Source organism: Equus quagga, chromosome 2, assembly GCF_021613505.1.
Source record: "Equus quagga isolate Etosha38 chromosome 2, UCLA_HA_Equagga_1.0, whole genome shotgun sequence".
Classification (NCBI taxonomy): Eukaryota; Metazoa; Chordata; class Mammalia; order Perissodactyla; family Equidae; genus Equus; species Equus quagga.
Genome location: NC_060268.1, coordinates 177,689,332 through 177,713,285, shown reverse-complemented (window position 1 = coordinate 177,713,285; position 23,954 = coordinate 177,689,332). Strand labels below are relative to the sequence as shown.

General features: G+C 39.9%; 1 protein-coding gene across 4 annotated transcripts in view; it reads left to right on the top strand.

Moving 5' to 3' along the window:
• DHX32 (DEAH-box helicase 32 (putative)) overlaps window positions 1–23,954 on the top strand; it is a 58,475-nt gene that overhangs the window by 7,557 nt on the left and 26,964 nt on the right. For 2 of the 4 annotated variants that reach the window (XM_046654061.1, XM_046654060.1), the window contains exons 2-3: window positions 12,958–13,481; window positions 22,119–22,312. In XM_046654061.1, the coding sequence (XP_046510017.1) occupies window positions 13,203–13,481; window positions 22,119–22,312 (473 nt within the window). In that variant the 5' untranslated portion in view covers window positions 12,958–13,202. Of the gene's footprint in view, window positions 1–10,438; window positions 10,596–12,957; window positions 13,482–22,118; window positions 22,313–23,954 lie in introns of those variants that run through there. The other 2 variants (XM_046654062.1, XM_046654063.1) reach the window with 2 other exon arrangements.

Below are 23,954 nucleotides of genomic sequence, written 5' to 3'. Positions count from 1 at the left end.
CTCCCGCTGCTCTCGACAGTACTTGAGGGAAATGAAAAGAAGAGCCCTTTTCGGGTCATGTAAGTGATTACTCATTCTTTGCCACCAGAGAGATTTCCACTCCATAGATGACAAAGACACCAAGGAGAATTACTTTCTCCTTAGAAAGAGAATCATTCAGAGGTTAATTGAACCTGAGGAGCATATATTCTATGATGGAAACAGACATTTATTACATTCCACCAAATTAAGCTTTCCTGTCTCAGACTATATAGAGACTTTTTCAGATTAATTGTCGAAGCAAGAAGGGCATTTGTGTGTGTATATTGACAAGCAGTGTGATATATACAGAAACCATAATTCATAAGCTAAAATATTAAAGTAATAAATTCAGGTTGGAAAGTAAAGGCTTCTTGGTACCTTAAGTACCTGTTCCTGAAACGTAAAGCAGGGGATGCATTTTTAGACAGAAAGCATCTAAAATAACGCTACTTGTGTACAACGTTTTCAGACTCTGGTTTTCATATCAGCAAAATCATGAATTAGTCTTTTCATACAAGAAACAAACATAGCGGTGCTCATTGGTAATATCATAACCAAAAGTGATGAGATAGTGATAAAAGCCTGGCATTTATTAACATACAAAAAAAGGTAGAGGATTAGGCATTTGTATTTAAAAAGAAGCAGCAAAAGAAAGAAGCATCATTGCAGATCTGTATGCTAGTATAATAAGGACTCAAGAATTTGGTAGTTGTACACAGAGTTTAAGGTTGAAAAAATGGAGCTATGTATTGGTGAAATACTTTATAGTAGTATAGAAGAACGATTTTATCAGCTATGAAGTTGACATTGAGGAAGCCTTGCACTGACATATTTTAGGTAATAGGTGACTTTGGCAACTATGAAAAGCAATATTTGATTTTAAGGGGTGGTGTACTTACAGAAGAAATGACTGTGTGGGGTGGAACTAGGGAGAGGAAGAAGCACTGAAGTCCAAGGCAGGGATAACATTCAGTTTCTCTTTCTCCCTGCAGCACCTAGTACAACGTACTTGTTAAGTGTCTACTGAATGGATAGAAAAATTACTTAGGATAAAGGCGTATGCTTTATTATTGGAGGAAGTATCCTGAGGTCAGGAAGTTGCTAATGGGATAGGGGTTGAGATGGATGGTAAAGGTATTGGTTGTCTCTTTGGGGTTTTCTACCACTGTATTTTCTTTTTCTTTTCACTCATGTGTTAGGATGTTTTTGGTGGTCAAGTGAAAAAGTCCTGATTTTTAAAAAAGTTTCCAAGCTCATGGCTGGCTAGAATAGTTACATTATTGCTTAGTTTGCTGATGCTGTGCGAAATGTAGGAAACTCAAGGCTATCAGCAGGAAGTAGCAAGGTAGCAGTGAAGAGATAGCTGTAGCTTTTCTTTTTGTTTTGTAAGTCTCTTGGCCACATCAGAATTCAAAGTAAAAATAACTCCAGTAGGAAGTTAACATTATTTAATAGAAGTAAGATGATTGGGGAAAAAAAGCAAATGAGTATATTATTTCTGTTTCCTAGTCTTATTATCGTAAGTGGGAAGAAGTTTTCATTTTTGTTTTTGGATTTTTGTTTGCTTTTTGTTTTACCAGAGTGAGAATACTTTTTCCTCTCTCTCTGTTACTTTCTGAAACTCGTAAGTTCAGTCAAAGGTAGAAGACAAATTTCCATTTTTGCTGTTTCCTCTTTGTCCTCCAGATCTGACCTGGTCTGTACTCAGATTGTTGGACTCAAGGAATGTCCCCATCTCTCAGCCCTTTTGCTCGTTCACAGTATAATCGGACTGCGGGACCATGGTCCCCCTCCCCTCCTTTCTGGAAAGTCTTCCAGAATTAGGCTAATGCCCACTAAATGCCCTTCCCTCTGCTGCTGGGGGCACTACACAATTTGGCACTTAGCCCTATACTTTCTTCTAGAGTTCTCTCTCATTTTATGTATATGAGTCTTGTGTCTCTGATTAAATTAAACATTTTAGGAGCTGAGTCCCTGACTTAGGCTTCTTCTTTATTTCTTTTAGCTCATAGTGAGTTTTCAGAGTATACCTGATAATTTCAGTAGGATCATAATAGAAAGAGGCCAAGCCTTTAGTCAGGGATGATTGCGTTATTTCTAGGTATGCCACCTGGGAAAGTCATGACCGATTATTTCCTCATTGATAAGTGGGGATAATAAAACCTGCAATGGTTGTCTAATAGTCAAGTTGTGAGACTCCAAATAAATGTGCTTATCATGTGAATGAAAATATCTTGTATATTGTAAAGAATTTCTTAGCTGTAAAGGGTTGTTATTGATTCAGGCATACAGCAGACATTTATTGAGCATCGGCAGTGTGTTAGGTACTTCCTGGCTTCTGGGTTGCTATTCGTAAAGCGAATAGGAAATGACTGGATGGACTGTGTGTGAGGGCAGGAGGGCTTCCTAGGCAGAGGAACAGCTTGGGCAAAGGCACAGAGGCAAGAGAGGACAGCTCTTAGTAGTAGTTCATTGTGGCTGGAGCAGAGAAAACTTAGCAGAAGAGAGTGGAAGGAAGTGAGGTTGGAGAGGCACATACAGGCTAAGTCAGAAAGAACCTAAGGAGTGAAGTTTTTATCTTGAAGGTAATGAGAAGGATTTGGGTCATGATCAGTTTTGCATTTGAAAGGGATCACTGGCAGCATGTGAATGACGATGGATGGAGAGCCAACGTTAGATACGGAAAAAACAAAATTGGAGATTTTGCAGTAATTCCATGAAGAAATGGTGAGATAACGAAGCAGTGGTGGTGGGAATAGGGAGGAGGGGCCACTGAGAGGTAGTGTTGGTGGGCCTTGGTGTTGTAGCGGGCTGAGGAAGACAGAGTAGCCAGGGAGGACGCCCAGCTCATAGGGGGATTGCTCTGCGAGTTGTTGAAATCTGGAACGCAAAAGAAGGAAAGAAGTCTTTCTTTTTCCTTTTCTTTTTGAGGAACGGGCTAGATGATGTTCAGTTTTGAACATAAACGTTTGAAATGCCTCTCCTCTAAGTTGGGATGTCATGTAAGCTGTAGTTGGACGTGTAGGTCTGGAACTAAAGAAAGAAGTCTGACATGAAGATAGACGTTTGGATTAAGCATTCGGCAATTGAAGTTAAAATGTGAATGATTTTCTGCAGGGAGATTATGTGGAATGAGAAGAGGGTCAAGGATAAAGCCCTGGGGTACTTAGATATTTTACATTAGAAGGAGGATGTGGTGGAAGAACCCAAGGAAACTAAAGAGGAGTGGCCAGAAAAGTAAGCTGAAAGTCTGAAAAGCTGATTATAACAGAGTCCCTACTCTCGAGGGTTCGTGTATTGGCATTCCCTGAAATAATTACATTTTCCTCAACCTGCCATAAAACGCACAACATAGTTTATCAATCTATTATTGTTTTATTAAAGTTAATCAAAAAATGACTACCTATTACTTTGGTACCAAAAAAGAAAATTTCCTGATATTTGTGGTTTTTCACAGTCTCTGTTTGGAACAGCAATTCGAGTAAAATGTGACCTCGGGAGTTATGATGATGCCTCAAGCAAATACCATCTTTAAAAAAAGATGGGTAAAAAGTTCATTTTGTGTATGTCGAAGGTCAGATGAATACGTTAACTCCCTTGGGGAGACTGGCAGGCGCCTGTTCCTTAGATTTCAGCTTTTATTGGTTCTCATCCATTTGCTCAGACGTCTACCTCGACTGCCTAAATAAGCCAAATTAATATTTTAGCAAACTTGATTAACTCTGCTTTTACTCAGTGTTAGTTTTTAGAATACTTTACAGTAAAAGAAAATCGTCAAAATAATACTGAAAAGCACTGAATGGCCCATTTGAAATTCTAGCAAAATTTACAAAATTTCCCATGACTTACAAACATCTCTGTGGGGATTGATATGTTATTATGATACATAAGCATTGATTGAGCTTGGGAAGTCTTTCTGTGTATAAGTCTAAAAAGTTTTAAAGTACCAGTAGAATGTAGGATTCTTAAAAAAAATTCATTTTGCAGGATTGGTTATTCAAGCCAGTATTTGAGTTAAAAGTGGATCATGTGGTATGAACTAATATTGAGTTAAAAGTGAATCATTTTTTTGAGTGTTTTTAAAAAGGCGATTAACTTGGTTTGCTACTTAAGATCAAAATAAAGTTAACTTGTTAGAAGTTTAGAAATAAGGTTATTAAAATAAATTCTGAATTTTTACCTTACCTTGTTCAAGGAAAGTTTTAAGTAGGTAGTGGAAACCAAATAGGATACACTTTTGGGAGCTCTGAGCCAGTTAAAATAAAGGCAGACAAAGGGGTCACCTTCTAAAGTCCCAGTACTGATAAGTCTGTTGTTTGAATTAAAGTATAACATGCTTAGGAGATAAAGTTTACATGTTAAATATTTGACTCTAACTCCACGTGGGTGATTAGAACCATGTTTTCTCAATTTTTCAATGCTTTTCTTTCCATAAAAGAACTACACATTTTCTGTTTTATGTATATCTTCCAGACCACCCTGCCTGACATCGCTCATAGTGTCAAGTATTTCTTCAACCCACAGTGTTGCAGCGTGAGCCCATGTTCTTAATATAGTCAGGAAGTGGTGTGGTTACACCTACACTGTACACTTGACGGGGATTAAGCCAAGATCACCTGCTCTACCACACACAAGCTGCTAGAAGCCAGATAAATTAACTAAATCTCCAAAGGCTTAAATGTCCTCATTTGAAAAATGGAAATAATAAAGTAAACCCTCATGGGATTCTTAAGAGTTTAAATGAAATAATCCATATAAAGTGCTTAAGTACCTATAGCATCTGCTACCCAGTAAGCACTCTTTAAAGGGTAATTGGTAGAATCATCATCATTTTCATTATTGTTACCATTATCATTAGTCCAACTTTAGGGATAGTATAGAATCATGCTTCTCAAAGTGTGTCTGCAGCCAGTGCCTGTCCACACATGTCACTGGGTTGCAGTCCGATAAGGAGCTTGTGCCAGCTTGTACCTAGCCTGTGGCACTAATCATACTGTTTAGGTCGGCTAAATTTTTTAATAGCACACTTTCTTCATAAAGGAAATGATGAGTTGATTTACGTTCTAGTGCAAGCTCCTTATCTTGCCGTGAACAAGCACTCTGAATCAAAGTGGCATGGAATATTGGACCAATGATCCCGTTCTCCAAAAAATAATAGCCCTTTACCCTGAAGACAGTTATTATTGACTCCTAATGCCTCATTAACCTTCCCTCTTCTAAACATAATCATGGGTTATAGGTATATTGTTTATTTCAGCAAACACTTATTGATCACATAGTCTGTGCAAAGCCTTATATCTTATTTTGTAGGAGTTTCAAAGATGCCTCAGAAATGGATCTTGACTTTAGGAAATCTACCATAAGCCTAGAGTGAGAGGACAATAAGTGAAAGTCTGGATAAGTGTGTTGTACATGCAGTGAGTATTTGCAGTAGTATTATAGCTTGGTTCCAAAGGTTCCACGTAGATGGATGGATGTCTCCTTTTACTAAGCTGTGCTCATAAAAGGACAGACCTAGTACCTTTTATTTTTTCATTGTTTATACTATCATAATAGAGGTCAGAGCTCAGTTTATCAAGGTAGTATTTCTTCTAGGAGATTCAGAAATCTGCAACACTAGGGAGTATCCGAGTTTTTAAATATAAATGACAAAAGTACAACTTTTTAAGATTAGTAGAAGTTTCATCCTTAGGTTTTATTGTTTTACTTACTGATTCTCTATTTGGTCTTGTATGCAAACATTTGAATAATAAATGATTTTCTGCTCTACAGAATATAAAGAGACATTAAATAGATATTAAAATATTTGTGCGGTGGGTCCTGTGGCTGAGTAGTTAAGTTCACATGCTCCACTTCAGGGGGCCTGGTGTTTGCCGGTTCGGATCCTGGGAACAGACCTACACACTGCTCATCAAGCCATGCTGTGGTGGCATCCCACATAGAAGAACTAGAAGGACTCACAACTAGGATATACAACTATGTACTGGGGCTTTTGGAGGGTGGGGAGAGGAAGATTGGCAACAGATGTTGTCAGGACCAATCTTCCTCACCAAAAAAAACCCGATATTTGTAAAGCTTTGATTAAAAATGGCACTGATTCTTCGAGAAAAAAGCATTGGTCACATAATGTTGAAACAAATTTCGGAGTTATATAAAATAATTTTTTTAAAGGCAAGATATGTATATGTATGTGTGTGTGTATATTTTTCCTCACAGAACCCTTTTCCTAAACAGTAAAGATGGAAAGGCATTGACTGTGAATTAGATCATAGAACAGACCTATTTTTAGAGATCTATGGGAAAGTAGTATAAAATGCTCATCAAGAAATGTTAGTTTTTAATATTTCTTATAATTTTCTTACATGAAAATGATTTATTGGTTTCTCTTACTGCCCTGTTAAGCCTGCTTCTCACCCCACTATTTGTTCCATTCTGCCATTTGCATTAAACTGTCACCAGCTCTCCTAAAACTTGATCTCACTAATGACTTTAAGAAAATTGAAGGTAGATGTTGGAAAGATTATAGATAATATTAAGAAAATAGAGTAACATACCAAATTTAAGAGGCGAATTGTAAAGAAAAGCAGGAAGAGAGTAAAAAATAAAAAAATTTATTAAGAAATGACTGGGTGAGTTAGACCCATGGCACTTAATAAAGCACAATCTCTTTACCGTCACATATGAAGTCTTTTATGATCTGGCCCTTGTCTCATCTATGAACTTATCTGTATCAGAGTCTTTTTCTCTCTCCTGTTATGTACCAGCCACATTTTCCTTTTTGTAGGTACTTCACTGTAAGACTAAGGGTCTTTGTTTGACACCCCATCCTCAGCCTCAGCTAGACTATAAACCCCATGAGGACAGAAACCAGAGCTTTGTCATCAGCATGTTCACAGTGCAGACACTTAGTAGGCAATCAAGTATTGGTTGAATAAGAAAATAGAAGATGTCACTGTGTAGGTGTTGAGATTGAGAAAACTTAAGGCTAGAGAAAACCTGTTAGGTTATGAATGACACCTATGAGAGAAAAACAATCAGATGTTAGTCTTAAAAGCATAAAATCGCTAAAGAACAGAAAATGATTCATTGGTTATTTACTCAGCCTCTAATTGCTATTTGAGCACCTACTATATCTGGGTTCAGACTGAGAAAATTACCAGAGGATTTAACAGTCTAGGTAGAGAGACTAAAAATATAGGGAAAAGATAGTCAGTGGTACGGATAGTTTAGTAGTTCTCTAATATACAAGGTGTTTCCTCTGTTTTGGTTATTTATAGGCAGCCCCAAAGACCATGATCTAGAGCAAGCACGATGCACGCCATTGTCCAAATCTCCATGCAGCTCTGTTATTTTATACACGATAGCTCTTCTTGAAGGGATCAAGAAAAAAACAACTTTAATAAATGTCAAAAAAGGAGTTAATTTGTGGTTTGAATATATGATTCAAGGGAAAACCAAGAGCCTGTACAAATATTTCAATTTGTGAATTTGAGGATTCGCTAAATTTCAGGCCATATCATTGAATAATAGCACAGTCTGTCAAATATCATCAATGAAAAGGGAGAAGAAAGTCACAGAAATCCAGAAACACGGTGAATTCTTGACAGAAGCATTTAAACTTTATCCAATCGTCATAGCGAGCTACCTTGAACTTTGAGAAGAGTGAAATAGTGAAAATGCAAATATGTGTGAGATGGATTGCCGTGGAGAGACTAAGGAGGACAAGTAGATTGTCATTTGTCATGGCATCTTGGCATGAGGGACTAGGGAAATGGAAGGAGCAGAGTCCTAAGGGGTTTTAAAGGACTTGGTCACTGAGAATATAGGACAACTCAGAAAGCTGAACATAAGTATCCCTGAAGTGCTAACATCGTTCATTCACTCAACAGATATTAATTGAATGCTTACTATGTGCCAGGCTCTGTTGTAGACGAGTGAGCGAAACAGACACAAATCCCCACTGATGGTGCCCACATTCTGGTTGGGGCCACCAACTGTGAACAAAATAATGAGGTAAAATGTACATTACATTGTGGTGAGTGTTAAGGAGAAAAAACGAGAAAAAGAGCCTAGGAAGTCTGTTTCGGGCATGGGGGTGTGGTTGAAAGTTTAGACGCGGTGGCCAGGTGGCGGGGAAGCCCTCACCGAGTTAACGTTTGATAAAGAGCTCTAACGAAGTAAGGGAGCTAGCTGTGTGGATATCCGAAGTAAGGACTCTTCAGACAGAGCGAGCACATAGTCCCTGTGGCAGGCACGTGCTGTGGTGTGAGTGTGGTAGAGAAGAGTGAGCAAGAGAGGCGGCTGTTGGAAATGAGGGCAGACCACCAAGGGTTCCAGATCCCGGAGGGCTTGTGGACCTTGTGAAGTATTTAGACTGTTCCTCGGAGTGAGGTGAGGTGGGAAGCCATTGGAGACTTGAGCAGAGGACACATGAGCTGACTTGAACAGGAGCACTCTGACTCCTGGGTTGAGAATTGACTGAAAGTTGCTCAGAGTGGGAACAAGACGACCAGTCAGGAGGCTATTGCCGTAATCCAGGTGAGAGGATGATGGCTCAGACCACATGTTCACAGTGGAGGTTATGGCGTTATTGATATATTTCAAAGGTAGAACTGACATGTATTGGCTTTCTATTGTTCCTGTAACAGATTACCACAAACGTAGTGTAATTTATTATTATGCTACGGTCCCGTAGGTTGGAAGTCCATCATGGGTCTCCGTGGGCGAAAACCAAGGTGTTGGTAGAGCTGTGTTCCTTTCTGGAGACGCTAGGAGAGACTCTCTTTCCCGGCCTTTTCCAGCTTCTAGAGGTCACCCCCATCACTCCTTGGCTTATGGCCCCTTCCCTCCATCTTCAGAGCCAACAGCGTTAGTATTCTCTGACCACTCCTTCGTAAGCATATCTCCCTTTGACCATAGCTGGGAAAGGTTCTCTGATTTTAAGACTCTTAGGGTTAGATTGGACCATGAGGATAGTCCCCCATCCCAGGGTCCTTAATTTAGTCAAATCTTCTGCCATGCACAGTACATAGTTACAGATTCCAGGCATTACGATACGCACATCTTTGGAGGCCGTTTATTCTGCTAGGCAGAATCTGTTGGATCAGATGTGGGATTTGAGATAAAGAAAAATAAAAGATAACATCAAATTTTTTGGTCTGAGCAATCAAAAAGAAGGAATTAACTGAGATGGGAAGACCAGGTTTGAGGCTTTGGGGTGGATTTGGGGAGCTCAGTTTTGGACATGTAAAGTTTGAAATGCCTATTAAATATCCAAATGGGAGATGACGAGGAGGTGGTTGAATACTTGACTGAAGTTTAGGGGAGAGGCTTGGCAGGATGTGTGAATGGGAGTCCTCCCCATATGGATGTCAGTAAAGCTGTGAAACTAGATCAGATCATACAGGCCTGTTAGAGAGACCAGGGAAGAGGTCCAGAGACTATGTTAGGAAATCTCCAGATCTCTGCAAAGTGCTCCAATTGTACATTTGAGAATTTGCCAGGTGTGAAGAATGCATTTATATTAAACACAGGAAAATACACAAGAGGAGCATCGAACAGTGAAACAGAAAAGTTGCTCAGGACAAGTTTCACCGTCGTGTTTCACTTGATCGCTTGCAGACTTTATCCTTCTTTTATTGTGAACTATTTTTCTAGCATTACTGGTCCAGAGCCAAGCACATATAAATGACTCAGACACAGCTCATCTTACGGCAACTTCTGATTCTGTCTTGTTGAGCTCGTATCATATTATATTAGAGGTGTTTTTTTTCATAAATGCTCATTTAAGAGTTGTAATAGATTCACTTCAAAGGGCAGTCCTTGACAGCTTATGCAATCTACAATATCCATGTAGGATAGCTTTAAAAAGGAGCAAATGCCAATCTTTCAGACTTAAAATTCTTGTAATGGAATATAATTTATCCTGATAACAGGACAATTTTTATTAAATTTTATATTGAATGACATGTAACCCACCACATTATTTGTTTTCCCTTGTTTAGGTTGATACTATTAAATTTGCCAAAGGCCAAGACACGAATCTCTTGTAAATATTTAATTACATCTAGGAGAAAACACTGACATAGCTCATGCCCGTTGTAGGGTAAATGAGGAGAGCTGTGTATGTATTATGGGAGTCAGTGGCTCAAAACTCAGAGTTGAGTCTCAGCCCGTCCTCCCTCCAGATCTGGAACTCAAACTATATAGCAGCAAAAAGTCCCTCTGAGTAGTCAAAACAGGTGTCGCAAACTTCATAGCTTTGTCCCTCAGACTCACTGGATTCAATATAGAGCCCTTCGTGGACTCAACCTTTGCAAGAATTTCTGTCAAACAAGCCCAACTGGTTCCTACCGCGCCAGGTAGCAGAGCAGGTTAGAAGGCGGAGAAGGGCCTCACGGGGTAAGCATGCAGACTGCAGTGTGATGTGGGTACTGAATCCCTGGAGAAAAGCAGGGCTCCGGGGTGGCAGTCTGGCCTTTGACCCCTGGACACTTCAAGGAAATCTGAGGACATCATTCTGTTATAAGAGCTGATGTAACGGTGACCCTGAGGCAGGAAGAAAAAGTTAAATTGTGAGTACACTCTCTTTTATTAGGCGAAGTTTGGTTATCTGTTGTGGCAAGACAAATCACCCTGGAACTTAGGAGATTACACCAAGGTGACCATGAATTCCTTCTCTGGATTCTTTACATTGACTGGGCTCCTATAGGTGCTACTTCTGTTGGGTGTCACGTTAGCTGGACCTCTGGTCATCTGGTGGCTTGACTGGGCTGAAGCATCTTTCAGGGCTCAGCCACATGGTTGGTGGTCTGTACTTTCTCTCAATGGTAGCTGAGCTTTGGTCTCTTTCCAGTGTCCTCTTTATGTAGCTTGGGTGTCCCAGAAGGACAGCTAACCAGTTCCAAGAGGGAGTGTTTCAAGCATGAGAATGCCTTGACAGTGGTTCAGCATCGCTTCACTGCATGCTTTTGGTCCTGGTGAGTCACAGGGCCAGCTCAGACTCAAGGGAGAAAAAATAGACTCTCCCTCTCCAGGGGGTGGTGGCAAGGATCTGTGGCCATCTTTAATCCACTGTAACAGAGAAGTGGGTCTTGCATCTGTACACACTGTGTGTGTGAAGAAGAGCCCAGGTGAGCCTTAGATCTCTAGAAAGACAGCTATTCAGAAAACCTGACTGTTCCTGAGGGTTCAAAGTGGTCAATACTTCTTAAGTAAGATTTTACTTTACTTATAAGATTATTACACTTTTAGGGAGTGTTATAAAATTAAGAGAAACATCTCAAGAGCATATATTTGGTAAAAAATAATAGCTGTGCTTTTTTTTTAAGGTAAAATAGTTCAAAAAATAGTACCTAAGCCAATTGTTGGTTGTAATAACAGCAATTTAACGTACATGTAGGATGAGAACCCGTGGAAGGGATTCTCGCCAAAACAAAAGAAAAACTGAATATAAAATACATGTTAACTTATCTTTTGGGGAGTAGAATTTTCTGATTCTTGGATCCTTCTCAAAGTTGGCTTGTCCTGCGATCTCAAGCTGTTGTGTTTCTTGGAGCAGTTCTGTGGATCGAGTCTAACCTGTGCAGTGAAGAGTTGTGAAGTTAATCCCTGGTACACTTGTGTTATCACACCATTATAATTCCATTTTACTTTTGAAACAATGGCTTTCAGAATGAATGTTGAAGAATTCTCCCTGCATGGAGCTGGAAAGTCCTTTCCTCCCTCTGGTTATTAGCTTCTCCCTCTTTCAGCCCACTTGTGTGTGAGTTTTTAAAAGTTCTGTCCTGCTCTTGGTCCTACCCTCAGAAGATCCTGCCTCTGTGTCTATGCCTCGTTTATTAATTTAAGCCCTGAGAAGGCGCTCAAGTGTTTCTTGAGTGAGTGGGTGTTTCCTGGAGCCTGGCTTGACCAAAGGAGTATTTTTATTACTTTTGGTTAGGAGCTCTCCTTTTGAGCCCACTAATTCTAAAGCAATAGTTAATGATAAATAGGGTGTTGTAAAAAAAAAGAGTGAGTGATAAAATATCATGAGCTGTATTTTATGATTTGTTCTTTTTTACTTGACTTTCTCTGTCTTTTTAATTTCTACCTGGTTAATGAGAAAAGGGGCTTATTTCGAGCAATACTGATTGGATTTTTTAAAAATCGCTGTTGATTGGAAGAGGAACAACTCCTTACCTGACATGTAGGGAATTCGAAACTGGTGTAAATTTTGCTCTTTCTTAGATAATTTCTCGTCTTTGTTTAAATTCAATGCTGTCTTTTATTGCCTCTTGTATGTGACACGTTGGACTCAGGACCCAGAAATCTCAAGAAATTATGCTTGAAATTTCTGGTTCAGTTAAACAAAAGACCTTATTAATACAAGCTAGCCATAGTCTCAGATGGAAAAAATAATAAATTCACTTCCCTCATTTGACTTTGTAAACTGACATAAGCAACTGTGAAATGAAAAGTTTTAAAAAAATTTTTCTTCTTTAAAAAGTGCGAGGATTTCTCAATTTAAAAAAGAGACTTTTTTATAACCAATGTTAGGGGAGCACTCACCAGACCCTCACGATTTTCTCTTTTATAGGGTCCAGCATCTCTTTTGTAGTGAGATTAGTGACCACATGATTGAGCCTCACAATCACAATGTCCCCCTGTTGCTTTCTATTCAATGTCAATCAAGACGCAGGGGCTTGTGATAGAGGTCAGGCCGAGAGCACCAGGTCTAGGGTGGAATCATTTTCCAAACCAGCCAGGAAAAAATTGCAGCCGACCGAACTTTAAGCGCTAGCCTGAGTTATTCCAGGTCTTTTAAACAGCAGAAATGACAGACAGTAACCAGTTAGAAAAAGCAATGCTTTGGTTTTGAATGCCTATGCTCCTTCTTTTAAATGTCTTCTTGTATGTGTACCTGATTTTCGTTCTTTTTGTTTGTTTGCTTTTTAGCGTGGTTTTATTGACAGTCACTTAATACGCTAAAGAGTGCTGAGGTGAGCCAGCACCCTAGGTAACGCAGCAAAGAGTAGATGTGGTTTTGAGGAATTGAGCCTGCTGAAACCTTGGACTGAAGTCTCAGAGATTGGGCCATCTGAGTTTGTATAAATAGACTTTTCAACCCTGATTCCGGTGGGTTATCGGTAGGAGAAACTTGATTGTGGAATGTCAGCTGCTTAAGCTCGCTCCTGGACGAGATGGAAGGAGAACTGGAACGTCTGAACTCTTCCTCTGAAAAACGCTATTTCCCCGAATCCCTCGATTCCAGCGATGGGGATGAGGAGGGGAGTTTGGCTTGTGAGGATTTGGAACTAAACCCTTTCGATGGATTGCCGTATTCATCGCGTTATTATAAACTTCTGAAAGAAAGAGAAGATCTTCCTATATGGAAAGAAAAATACTCCTTTATGGAGAATTTGCTTCAAAATCAAATTGTGATCATTTCAGGGGATGCTAAATGTGGCAAGAGCTCTCAGGTGAGTAGTCACTACAAAAAACCATTTGCTTTATATGTTGTACTTTTTTATTACTTAAATAATTACAGTGTTACAGCAGTATTCTGTCTTAATAATGATTGTACTTTTTTATTACTTAAATAATTACAGTGTTCTGTTTTAATAGTAATATTATTTAAAACAAAAAAAAAAACAAAGCAAAAAAGGCACAATTCAGGCACAACAAGTTACTTATCTAATTTTATTTATTAAATCCAGCTGAATAACAGTTAATACTTCTGTCGCTATTGATTGTGTTGAGTGTACCACTGAATTTTTTCTAGGATAGTAGAAAAAGTCCATTCAAATTATCTCATTGCATGTATTATAAAGGATGTGATAGATGTTATTTGCCTGCCATAGATCTGGGGATTAATTGCCATATTTAAATGCTCAACAGTCTCATCATCAAGATGTGTGGACATGCTTGTTGGGGTGGTTAAGCTATAGAAAATAAAAAGCACAAGGAAATTCTCATCTTCCTGACTATAAGAAATAACCGAGGGGCCAAATATAATCCAGGCCCAGGGTCACACACTTTGGGATCTAATATGGAGGAAAGAATTAGGGTAGATAGTTAATGAATACTTATTGTCCAGTTTGTTGTTGTTATATTTGAACTTCAAGTTTTGATTTTAGTGAGATCTATATTTTACTCTTAAATTATAAAGCAAGCAATAAGCATTTTTATTATAAAATTCACTTCTAGATTCTTATGATGTAAGAATTAGAATAGACCACAAAGATGACCTGTTAGAAACCCTTCATTTTTCAGATAAGGAAACTGTGGCCCAGAGGGATTTCATAGTTTGTCTGATGAATGTCATGTAACTTTCCGAGTTGGAATTATAAGAACACTTTCCACTATACATTGCTGCTCCCAAGTTGTTTCTTACCTCTGGGGCTTATTTGTTCCGAACATAACTTGAAGAGAGGAGGGATGGGTGGTAAGCGTCTTTTTTTCTTTAATTTATAGCTGCCGATATCAAGGGTTTATTATGATTTGTTACTTGTCGTGAAGAGTTATTGTTACAATGAATGATTTGTCACAAGAAGCTAATGATGAAAACTGAATGAGTGTACTTTTCCTGGTTTCTGTGGACAAATGGCAAGTTAAATAATTTAAAGTTTTTATTTTACTGTAATTTCAGACTTACAGACAAGTTGCAAAAATAGTACAAAGGTTTTCCGTATATTGTTCACCCAGATTCCCCTAGTTAAAAAGGTTAACATTTTACCACATTTGTTTTGTCATTCTCTCTTTCTCGACACACACACACACACACACACGCGCATTTTTGTTCTGAATGTTTTAGGAGTAACTTGATGATAGGATGCCCTTTGCCTCCAAATACTTGAGCGAGTATTTACTGAAACCAGGGCATAGCCACAATATACTTATCAAAATCAGGACTGTAATATTGACATTTCAATTATTTAACTTATGGACATTCAGATTTCATCAATTTTCCCACTAATGGCCTTTATAATAAGAAATATATTTTTAGTCCAGAATCCAATCCAAAATTATAGTGCATCTAGTTGTCATCTCTCTTTAATCGCATCTAATCTGAAACAGCTCCTCAGTCTTTCCTTGTCTTTCATGACCTTGACATTTTTGAAGAGTACAAGTTAGGTATTTTGTGCAACATCCCTCAGTTTGAGTTTGTCTGACGTGTCCTTAGGATTAGAGTCCAGTTATGCATTTGTGGCAGGAAGACCACAGACGCTGTGGTGTCCTCCTCAGTGCATCATATCAGGAGGCAGAAGAGTTTTTTCCCATGACTGGTGATGTTAAGTTTGATAACTTGTCAAGGTGGTGACTTTCTTGTTCTTATTGTAAAATTACTGTTTTCCCCCTGTCATTTAATAGTTATGGGGAGATACTTTGAGACTGTGTCAAGTACACTTCTCGCATGCATTCACCTGCTGGATTTAACATCCTTTGGTGATTCTAACCTTTGGGACATTATTACCCTGGTGGTAACCAAATGGTGATTTTTCTAATTCTGGCATTCCTTCTACATTTAATCTTTGGAATTCTTCTGTAAACTTGAGCTTTCTCTTATTTATTCATTTATTTATGTCAATGTAGACTCATAAATTCTTATTTTATTCTGTGGCTTATAATTTATTACTGAGCCCATTTACTTTGTTGCTCAAATTGTCCCTGATGCAGCCAGTGGGAACTCCTTCAAGATGACTTCTGTGTCCTTTTGACATGTCCCCATAATCCTTTGAACACTTCTTTGCTTTCTAGCCCGGAAAAATGATACAGGCTCATCTAACATGTTACTTGTTCCAGCCTTAGAAACAGCCATTTTTCTCAAGGAGCCCCGATTCTTTTTAGTGGAGATTTATGTGTAGAAACCAAGATCTGGGCACTCAGTGCCCATTGCCATTGGCTTCTCGTTACTTGTAGCCCCTCTCTTTGGACAGATCAAGGAAGTAAATGTGTGTGGGTGTGTACACACAGATCTGTCTGTCTGTCTATCTCTGTAACTCTCCGTTTCTCTTTATGTCTCTAGCTCTTTCTATTTTTCTTTCTCTATTTCTCTGTTTCTTTCTATTTCTCTGTGTATATTTATTTCTCTCTATACACTTCTGTTTTATCTGTTTCTATCTTTCTGTGTCTTAAAAAACATGAGTTCATACTGACGCCTCTGATTCCAGTTCAGCACTGCCTTCTCCATTTCCACATTTGTAATTCCCTTCTCTAACTGTGAGAAACCTAGCTCTCATTATTCACAATATCTTTACTTGTTTAATCTTAGAATACTCCTAACGTAGTTTCAGAATTGCTAATCCACACTATTGTAAGCAAAAAACAAAAAACTTTAAAATTATACTCCTTGAGTTTTGTTTTAGAAGTTTTGGTCTTTAAGGGCAAGAATTATTATCCTATATTAGGGAACATGTTATATTAATACCTAGCAATGATTTCTTCTGTCATCTTTAACTTCTGGATCATTTAAATAAGTCATGTTTGTTTTCTGTTAAGTGAGAAGGCAGTGTGTATCTTCAGGGTGGGAGAAATCAAAATATTACCCAAGTGATAAGAAAATCAGCCTATTCTAAAACTAATTTAAATAGTGGGAGCATTGATTGTTTTCTTAACTCTGGAAACAATTTGGTTATTTTTTAAAGAGCTTCCAAGACTGTTTTCTTGTTCCTCAGCGTTTTAAAGCTTTCACAGAAAAGCTTGTCTTTAGACCCGGCCTTCCAAAGAGGACAACAGGGATCTTGCTGGATCCTAAAAATGTCATCTTTCTTTGGTAGAGATGGGATGAAGGCTATTGTGTGACTGTCCTAGGGAAAAGAGGGCAACTTTTCATATGTTTATAGAGCCTTTTCCTATTACCTTTTTTGGGGCAGGTTTATGAAAAAGCCTGAAAGGGAATGAAATATTTTTATAACTATCTATTTTACTTGCTTCTCTTTCTCTACCTTTTGTCCTGAAATTTTCTGTGAAATGGGTGGGTGAGTGAGGTGAATAAGCCTGACGTAACTGAGATTTAACCTAAATTAAGAAGCTGTATGGTAAAAAGCATCTTCGCCTTATCAGTTGAGTCAACTTGTCCACCATTTTCTGCTGGTAGATTCTACCCGTAGTCACTCAATGCCAAGATATGTATGAACTGTGATACCCAGGGATTGTGTGACATTTAATTCAGGAGGGCACCCACTCCTCAGTAACGTATTCTGACGTGTTGGTTCACGTTGGGTAGCCTTAGGAGCGTGCTCAGGCGTGGGTGCTCTGCAGGAATGTTGTTGTAGGGATTCATGCCTTTGGGTCAGTTGGTGGTCCTTAAGGTTCCCTCCAACTTTTGGTTTCCATGATTCTGGTACTGAAATGAAAGTGAGTGATTGGGACCTTGGCACTCGCTGCAGCCTTGGTGATCCAGAAGAGGATCCAGCGTCATGGGCAGACTAAGTGATATAATGAGGGCTGGGGGCCTTTGGGGCTAGGATGTGTTTAGTAGTAGCATTGTGTGTCGCAGATGACTTTTTGTCTCGCTTCATTTGTTCCTATATCCATTAGATGAGGTACAACAGTCTCTAGCAGTGGATGAAAGGACAAGAAGTCCTACATTAGGGTAACTCTCGTGGATGTCCTCCAGCCACAGTGACAGCGATGAGACCAGACATAGATGCTTGATGCTGCTGCTGCTCTCCCTGTCTGATCTGGATCAGGCTCACTCTGAGGACCCTGGGCCCCAGCTCTCCCAGAATCCAGCAGCCCACCCTCCATGCCTGTTGCCTGTAGTCAGGAGCGGAGCATCTTTGCTTTGCTTTCTCAATTTGTACCACTGTAGAACTCCAGTTACTGACTGTACTTGATAAAGCCTTGATGTAGATTAGATTTTTGTTACTCAGAGGACTCCTCTTACCTACTCATAGCAGCAGGTTGGCCAGAGTCCCCATGGTTTCCTTTCAGGTAGCAGATAAGAGCCGAGGACACACATTCTCGCTGTCCACTCTACACTGATTGCCTGTCTTGCCTGCGCTGAGGCAGGTCCAGGCGGGCACTGGAACAGACGCAGGGCAAGCCTCACTGTCAGGCTTTCACACATTGGGCACACCATACAGTCCAGAAAATGGCATTTAAAGGATGGATTGAGAGAATGTGAAAAAATCATTAGACAAGTTCAGAATAAAAATATTTGGAGTGGTTATTTCTAGTAGGGAGAGGTTCTAGACCAAATATATGAATTTGGGTGTTGTCTATTGCCAAAACTCCCGGGCAAATTTGTAATCACGTTTATTTTTTCATGTGTTAAAAGAACAGTTTCCTATTTTGTTCACCAAATCCAGGACTTTTGCTCAGTACTAAAGTGCTATTTAAGGCACAGCCAAAGTGACCTAGAATTCAGTATTTCTCTCTGAAAAAAGGTCAAGCCAAATGGTTGACAGAAAGATGCGGGGATTTCAGCTTTCCCAATTCTCATAGTGCCAACTTAGAATGTTTCTAAGTTCTGGGTGGGGGGAAGATCTTCCAAAGAGAAACTGTAGAGGTAGAAATGAAATCTCTAACAGGCACGTAATTCATTGGCGAGAGGGGTAAGGTACTGTTGGGACAAAGAGAAAGCCACTCCCAGGGGAGAATCAGAATCAGGGCATGGACTGGTACCGTATTTATTCTAAGCGCAGAGAATGCAGGAGTTGCCTCTGAAGCTGTAATCTTAGTGTCCCTAGAAATTATGAAATGTTCACATTTCCAGCATTGGCTGAATCATAATTTTTTTCAGGTAATACTTTGAGTTTGCTAAGGCGTCAAACTCCACAGGGGGCCATAGCTTGCTTAGAGTGATTCAGAAGGTATGCAAAAGCAAGGAAATTGTAAAAATAGGACAGATGATTTCATGTGTCTCTCTTTCTGTTCAGAGACACCTTTTCTGTTGGTATTTACATCACTTACTTACTGTATCACCCCTGTGGAACTGTTACTGAAAGGGGCGCTACTTCGTAGCCAGAGCCACACTCAAGCGGCTCTCTGCAGTTAGTTGCCAGTTGTGCACAATTCTTACCTTGGATGTGTCAGCAGACATCCCTGCATAAGCACAATATGCATCTGTTCAGTCTTTCACTGGTTATTTTACCTGACATTGAGTAGGGCTGTTGCCATTTCTGAGGTAATTTCTTTGCCTCATTGGTGAAATAATTTGCTCTGTTGTGGAGTAGGGCAAAAAAGGAAAATTAAGACTGTTGAATTGGTATATTCATTGCATTGCCAGGCCTCTATGAAGTTCATACCGTTATAAACATACTGTAATAGTCTAATCCTAGAGAATTTGCTTATGTGAGTAGACAGAAATAAATGAAATGAAGTCAAAAAACAAAATCAGAAGCTGGGGAACATGGCCTGTAATCATTAGAATCTGTGGAATTCCAAAGTTTGAAAGCAGCTGTGCTGGATCTTAATAACCAGGCTGAGCATATCTAAGTATTTTAATAAAACTGGATGGTGTAATTTCAGCAACAGTTCCAGCTATGTAAAACAGGGAGCATTGTCGTCATAGTACTGTCCCCTCACAGTGCCGTTAGGCTAGAATAAGTCACTTAAAATGCTGACTGCTGAGAATCTCAGTGGCTTCAATTACCACCTTTGTATAAAGATGCTTGGAGGCAAGTGTGGCATGGTGGGAACGACACTAGGCGAGGAATTGGAAGATTTGGGTCAGTCCTGGCTGTGCTGTTTACTGGCAGCCTGGTTTCTAAGCCAGTTCCTCCTGTGTAAAGTGAGGGTGTGGCCTCCGTGCCTTCCAGAGATTCCTTGCAGCTCTGAAATTCTGTGACTTCTAGCCCCACCTCCAGCTCTGGCCCCTCCCTTGGGCTCCTGGCCTGCTTTTCAGTTGCTCTCAGGATAGCTACACCTGGATGTCCCCCCATCAAGATGAGCTTAACACTGACCACCTTCCTAACCCTCCCAAAGGTCGTTTACCTCCCCTCCCAGCTCCTCACTCCCACCAGAAGAACTTTATGCCACTGTTTAGCTTCGTTCATTTCAGTTTATTTTACTTTCCATTTCCTGTTGTCGCTAATGATGCCATTATTCTAGTATTTTAAGTTAGAAATCTTGGAGTGTTTGTTTTCTTCTTATGCATAATTAGTCTGCTAGTGGGTGCTGCTCATTCTTCCTTTCCAGTGAACACCCCTTGGTTTCATTACTTCTCTCCCATGCTCAGTCCTGAGCCCATGCCTTTCTCTCCCTTCTTTTCAGGTATTATGATGTCCTTATTTATCCATCCAAATATTTATTATCCCTATTATGTGTCAGGTCCTCTGTTAAGTATTAGGGACAAATATGAACGACACATGTGCAGCGTAAGGATCTGTTCCAGTCTAGTGGGGAGACAAAGATTCAAACGAGCAGTTTAATACAGTTTTTCGCGTGAATGATGTTTGAGGCCTCGGCTAGGCCCCCTAGCTAGTGGACCCTGACATGAAGGCAATCAGTTTAAAAAGTGAGGATTTGGCAAGAATAAAATATTACTTGCTAGGGAATGAGGAAGATGGAAAATTCTTTGTGAATTCCCAGTTAGGTGATCTGGTGATTGTGAAGCAATTCAAGGTAGAGTATATAGGATCATAGAATTAAAAAATGTTTCTGGAAAGTATAAGAGATTAAGTTGTTTGTTCGACAACTGTTTATTGAGTACTGGGACTGCTTGGTGACCAGGGCAGAGCTCCTAGTCCAGTGGGGCGGGCAGACACCAAAAACAGCCCAGCCTCTGCGGGAACGTGATGCGCACCTGGTTGTCGGGAGGCACACGGGAATCCCCTGTCGCAGGGGTCGCAGCAAGGCTCATGGAGAATATGCACAAGCTCAGACTGGAAGGGCAGCTCTCATCTGTTCAGCCTGTTTTAGAGGGAAAGAGACTGAAGCTTAGAGAAGTTGTGACTCACAGGTAACAAACTGGCCACGAGCCGGGCTGACTGGGCTCCTGGCTCCACTTCCCTGGGTGCCCTCTTCTTTCCTGTGTCGTGCCTCCATTCCAGGTTTCCTGAGCTCAGTAGCTTAAATGTCCATCTTTTATAGAAAGAGGTGGGCATTGAGTACATAATTACTGATTAGTTTGCAGCCTGTTGACAAGGCTGACACCTGTCTTACAATGGAGGGAGTGCATCTGCACTTTTAATCAGTGGGAATTTGCAGTCTATGGCAGTTGTTCATTTTGGAGTTACTTATGATTTCTGGTAAGTTATGTTTACTTTTCAAATTATGAGGATTAAAATCTAAGAATTCCATGATGGGTCTAGTAAGTAGCAAATCTCAAGATAATTAAAAATGTTAAAACTTTTAAGTAGCATAGATCTATTAAAAAGCACTCTTAGAATGATTTATTTTAAAAATACATGTAAGACAGCATACTTTATTGACAGTGCCTTAAGATTGTAGTGTACAGATGAATTCAGTACTTTCTACTATAATAATTCTTGCACAATTGACCTTGATAAAACCAATTAATCCGTAATACATTTTCAATAAAAGAATTTTAAAAATAAATGTCTCAAGAGCAGCCTTGGAATTCTCTTTCCAAATATGGATGGATTGGTTGATTATCTCACTGGACTTATGTTTCATTGTATTTAGATGATAAATGCCAGTGTATTTTAGCTTTTATTACCAGGGAAATGCTAAGTAGGCTTATTTGATTATTTTGTTATGATCATTTAGATTTAAATGTAAATGCTTTAATTTTGAGTCACTACTTTTCGTCTAAATGCTATTTAATATTTACATTGCCTAAAACACAGCAGTTTATATCCCCAACGATATTTTTGATGGAGCTTTCTTGTGACCAGAAAGAAAATTATAATCTATAAATACATTAGTCTTTTTAGAAACACAACTGAGGTTGAAAATATTTTTTAAATTTTGCCTTTTGTTTTTATCTGCCTTTTTTTTTCAACTGGGAGTCAAACTTTCAGTCTCTGCTAACCCGTTAATGCTTTATTTACTAGTAAGAACTCTATGCAGAAACACAGATTGTTCAGTTTCACTAACTAAGATGTAATGCAGCCCACTGGTGAAAGAAAAAAATCATTTCTAAGTTGAACCCTTGGTTTTTTGTTTCATAGCAGCAGCTGATCCTGTCTCATTTTTCCCTGGTAAAGGTTCCTCAGTGGTGTGCTGAATATTGCCTTTCCATCCACTACCAGCACGGGGGCGTGGTATGCACACAGGTCCGCAAGCAGACTGCAGTTCAGCTCGCCCTACGCGTAGCAGACGAAATGGATGTTAACATTGGTCATGAAGTTGGCTATGTGATCCCTTTTGAGAACTGCTGTAGCAGCGAAACAATCCTGAGGTTGGTTTGGGGGTTTCACCTGCTCTGACTGACTCTTGGCTCGTGTTCTACAATCCTAGAAGAGTGTATTCTTGCACTCAGTGTTGTAAGCATCTGTGTGTGTAATAATGAGGTCTCTCTCTCACCAGCCTGACATGCACCATCTGTTTTTCCACAGTGGCACCATCAGGGACTCCTTGTCTAAACTTCTTCCATGACTCCCCATAATCCTCAGGAAAAAGCTACGACATGTTAGATTGGCTCCAAAGACCTTCAGGCTTGTGCTTCTCAAGCTCCACCTCATGAGGGGTCCATATGAATTGTCTGTATGCCAGCCACATTGACACACGTGGTTCTCAGTATGCCCATGCGCCCTCTGCTTGGAATGCCCATGCCTCTTCTGGGCTTGGCTAATTCCTCCTAGTCATGCAAGACTCCATGCAAGGGTCACCTTCTCCAGGAAGGCTTCCCTGACCCTCCTGTACTGTAAATTAGAAGACGCTCTGCTGGGCTTCTTTATAACTGGGTATCAGTCATCATCATAGCGATTCAGACCAATGTTTTTCAAACTGCTTTTCAGGGTTCCAAGTAGCCTTCTTGGTAGCTACCACAGGTTGTGGGAAAGAGACATCCTTCTTTTATCTCTTTTTTGTTTTAGCTTCATTGTGAGGTTTCCTTTGCACAAAGGGTCCCAAGAGCATAACACACAGAAGAAAAGAGAAAAGAAAAAGAAAGAAGGAAAATTGGAAAAAATTACTGCCAGTGCCTCTTAAGGAGTTTTACATCATAGCCCACGTAGAAAGTGAGAGCGTCTGTGTAGCGCACCTCAAGGAATGCACAAAGCTGCCGGCAGCCAAAGATGACCATCCCAAGGGCTTCAGCTGCCCCAGGCACTGCCTGACCGCTCCAGGGGCTGAGGAGACACGTATTTGAGCAGCACTGATCTGCACATCTACCACCCATTTGTCTGGCACACCAGCGTGCCCTGGCACACCATGGGGAAGCTGGGCTCTGGTGTGACAGGGATGGGGTGGTACAGTGTAGTGTAGTACAGGACAGTCTAATACAGCACGCTATAGCAGGGGTGCTCACCTCCCCAGTATCTGACATGCTTGACCTGTAGAGCGTGCTCAACAGATTTGATAATGGAAGGAAGGAGTGTTGCCTCATCCCTGCCAGCTGCTATAGACTCTGGTGCAGTGCTTTTTCCTATTGGGAAAACCTGTATAACTCATTTGGTTTGTACTAAGCTGCTTTCCTTCAAATGTTTATCTTCAAAAATAGAAGACATTGGTCTTCAGGCTAGTATCAAACCCTGGGGAATCTTTTGACCAATGGCACTACGATATGAACTTCTTAAAGATATCTTAGCTTTTGCTATTATTGCAGCCATGTCCCTGAGTCGTCACATTAGTATATGTTTATAAATTATTTATTATGCAAATGGTGCATGAGTGAATCAAATGAAATGTAAAAACCTCCTTGCTTCTTAGGAACTCACAAATTAGCTGAAGAGTTGGACGGGACACACATCCCTGAAAGGGTGAAGGATCCCTAAGCTTGGCAGATTCGTTCTTTTTTTTTAAGATTGGCCCTGAGCTAACATCTAGTGCCAGTCTTTTTTTTCTTCTTCTCCCCAAAGCCCCCCAGTACATAGTTGTAT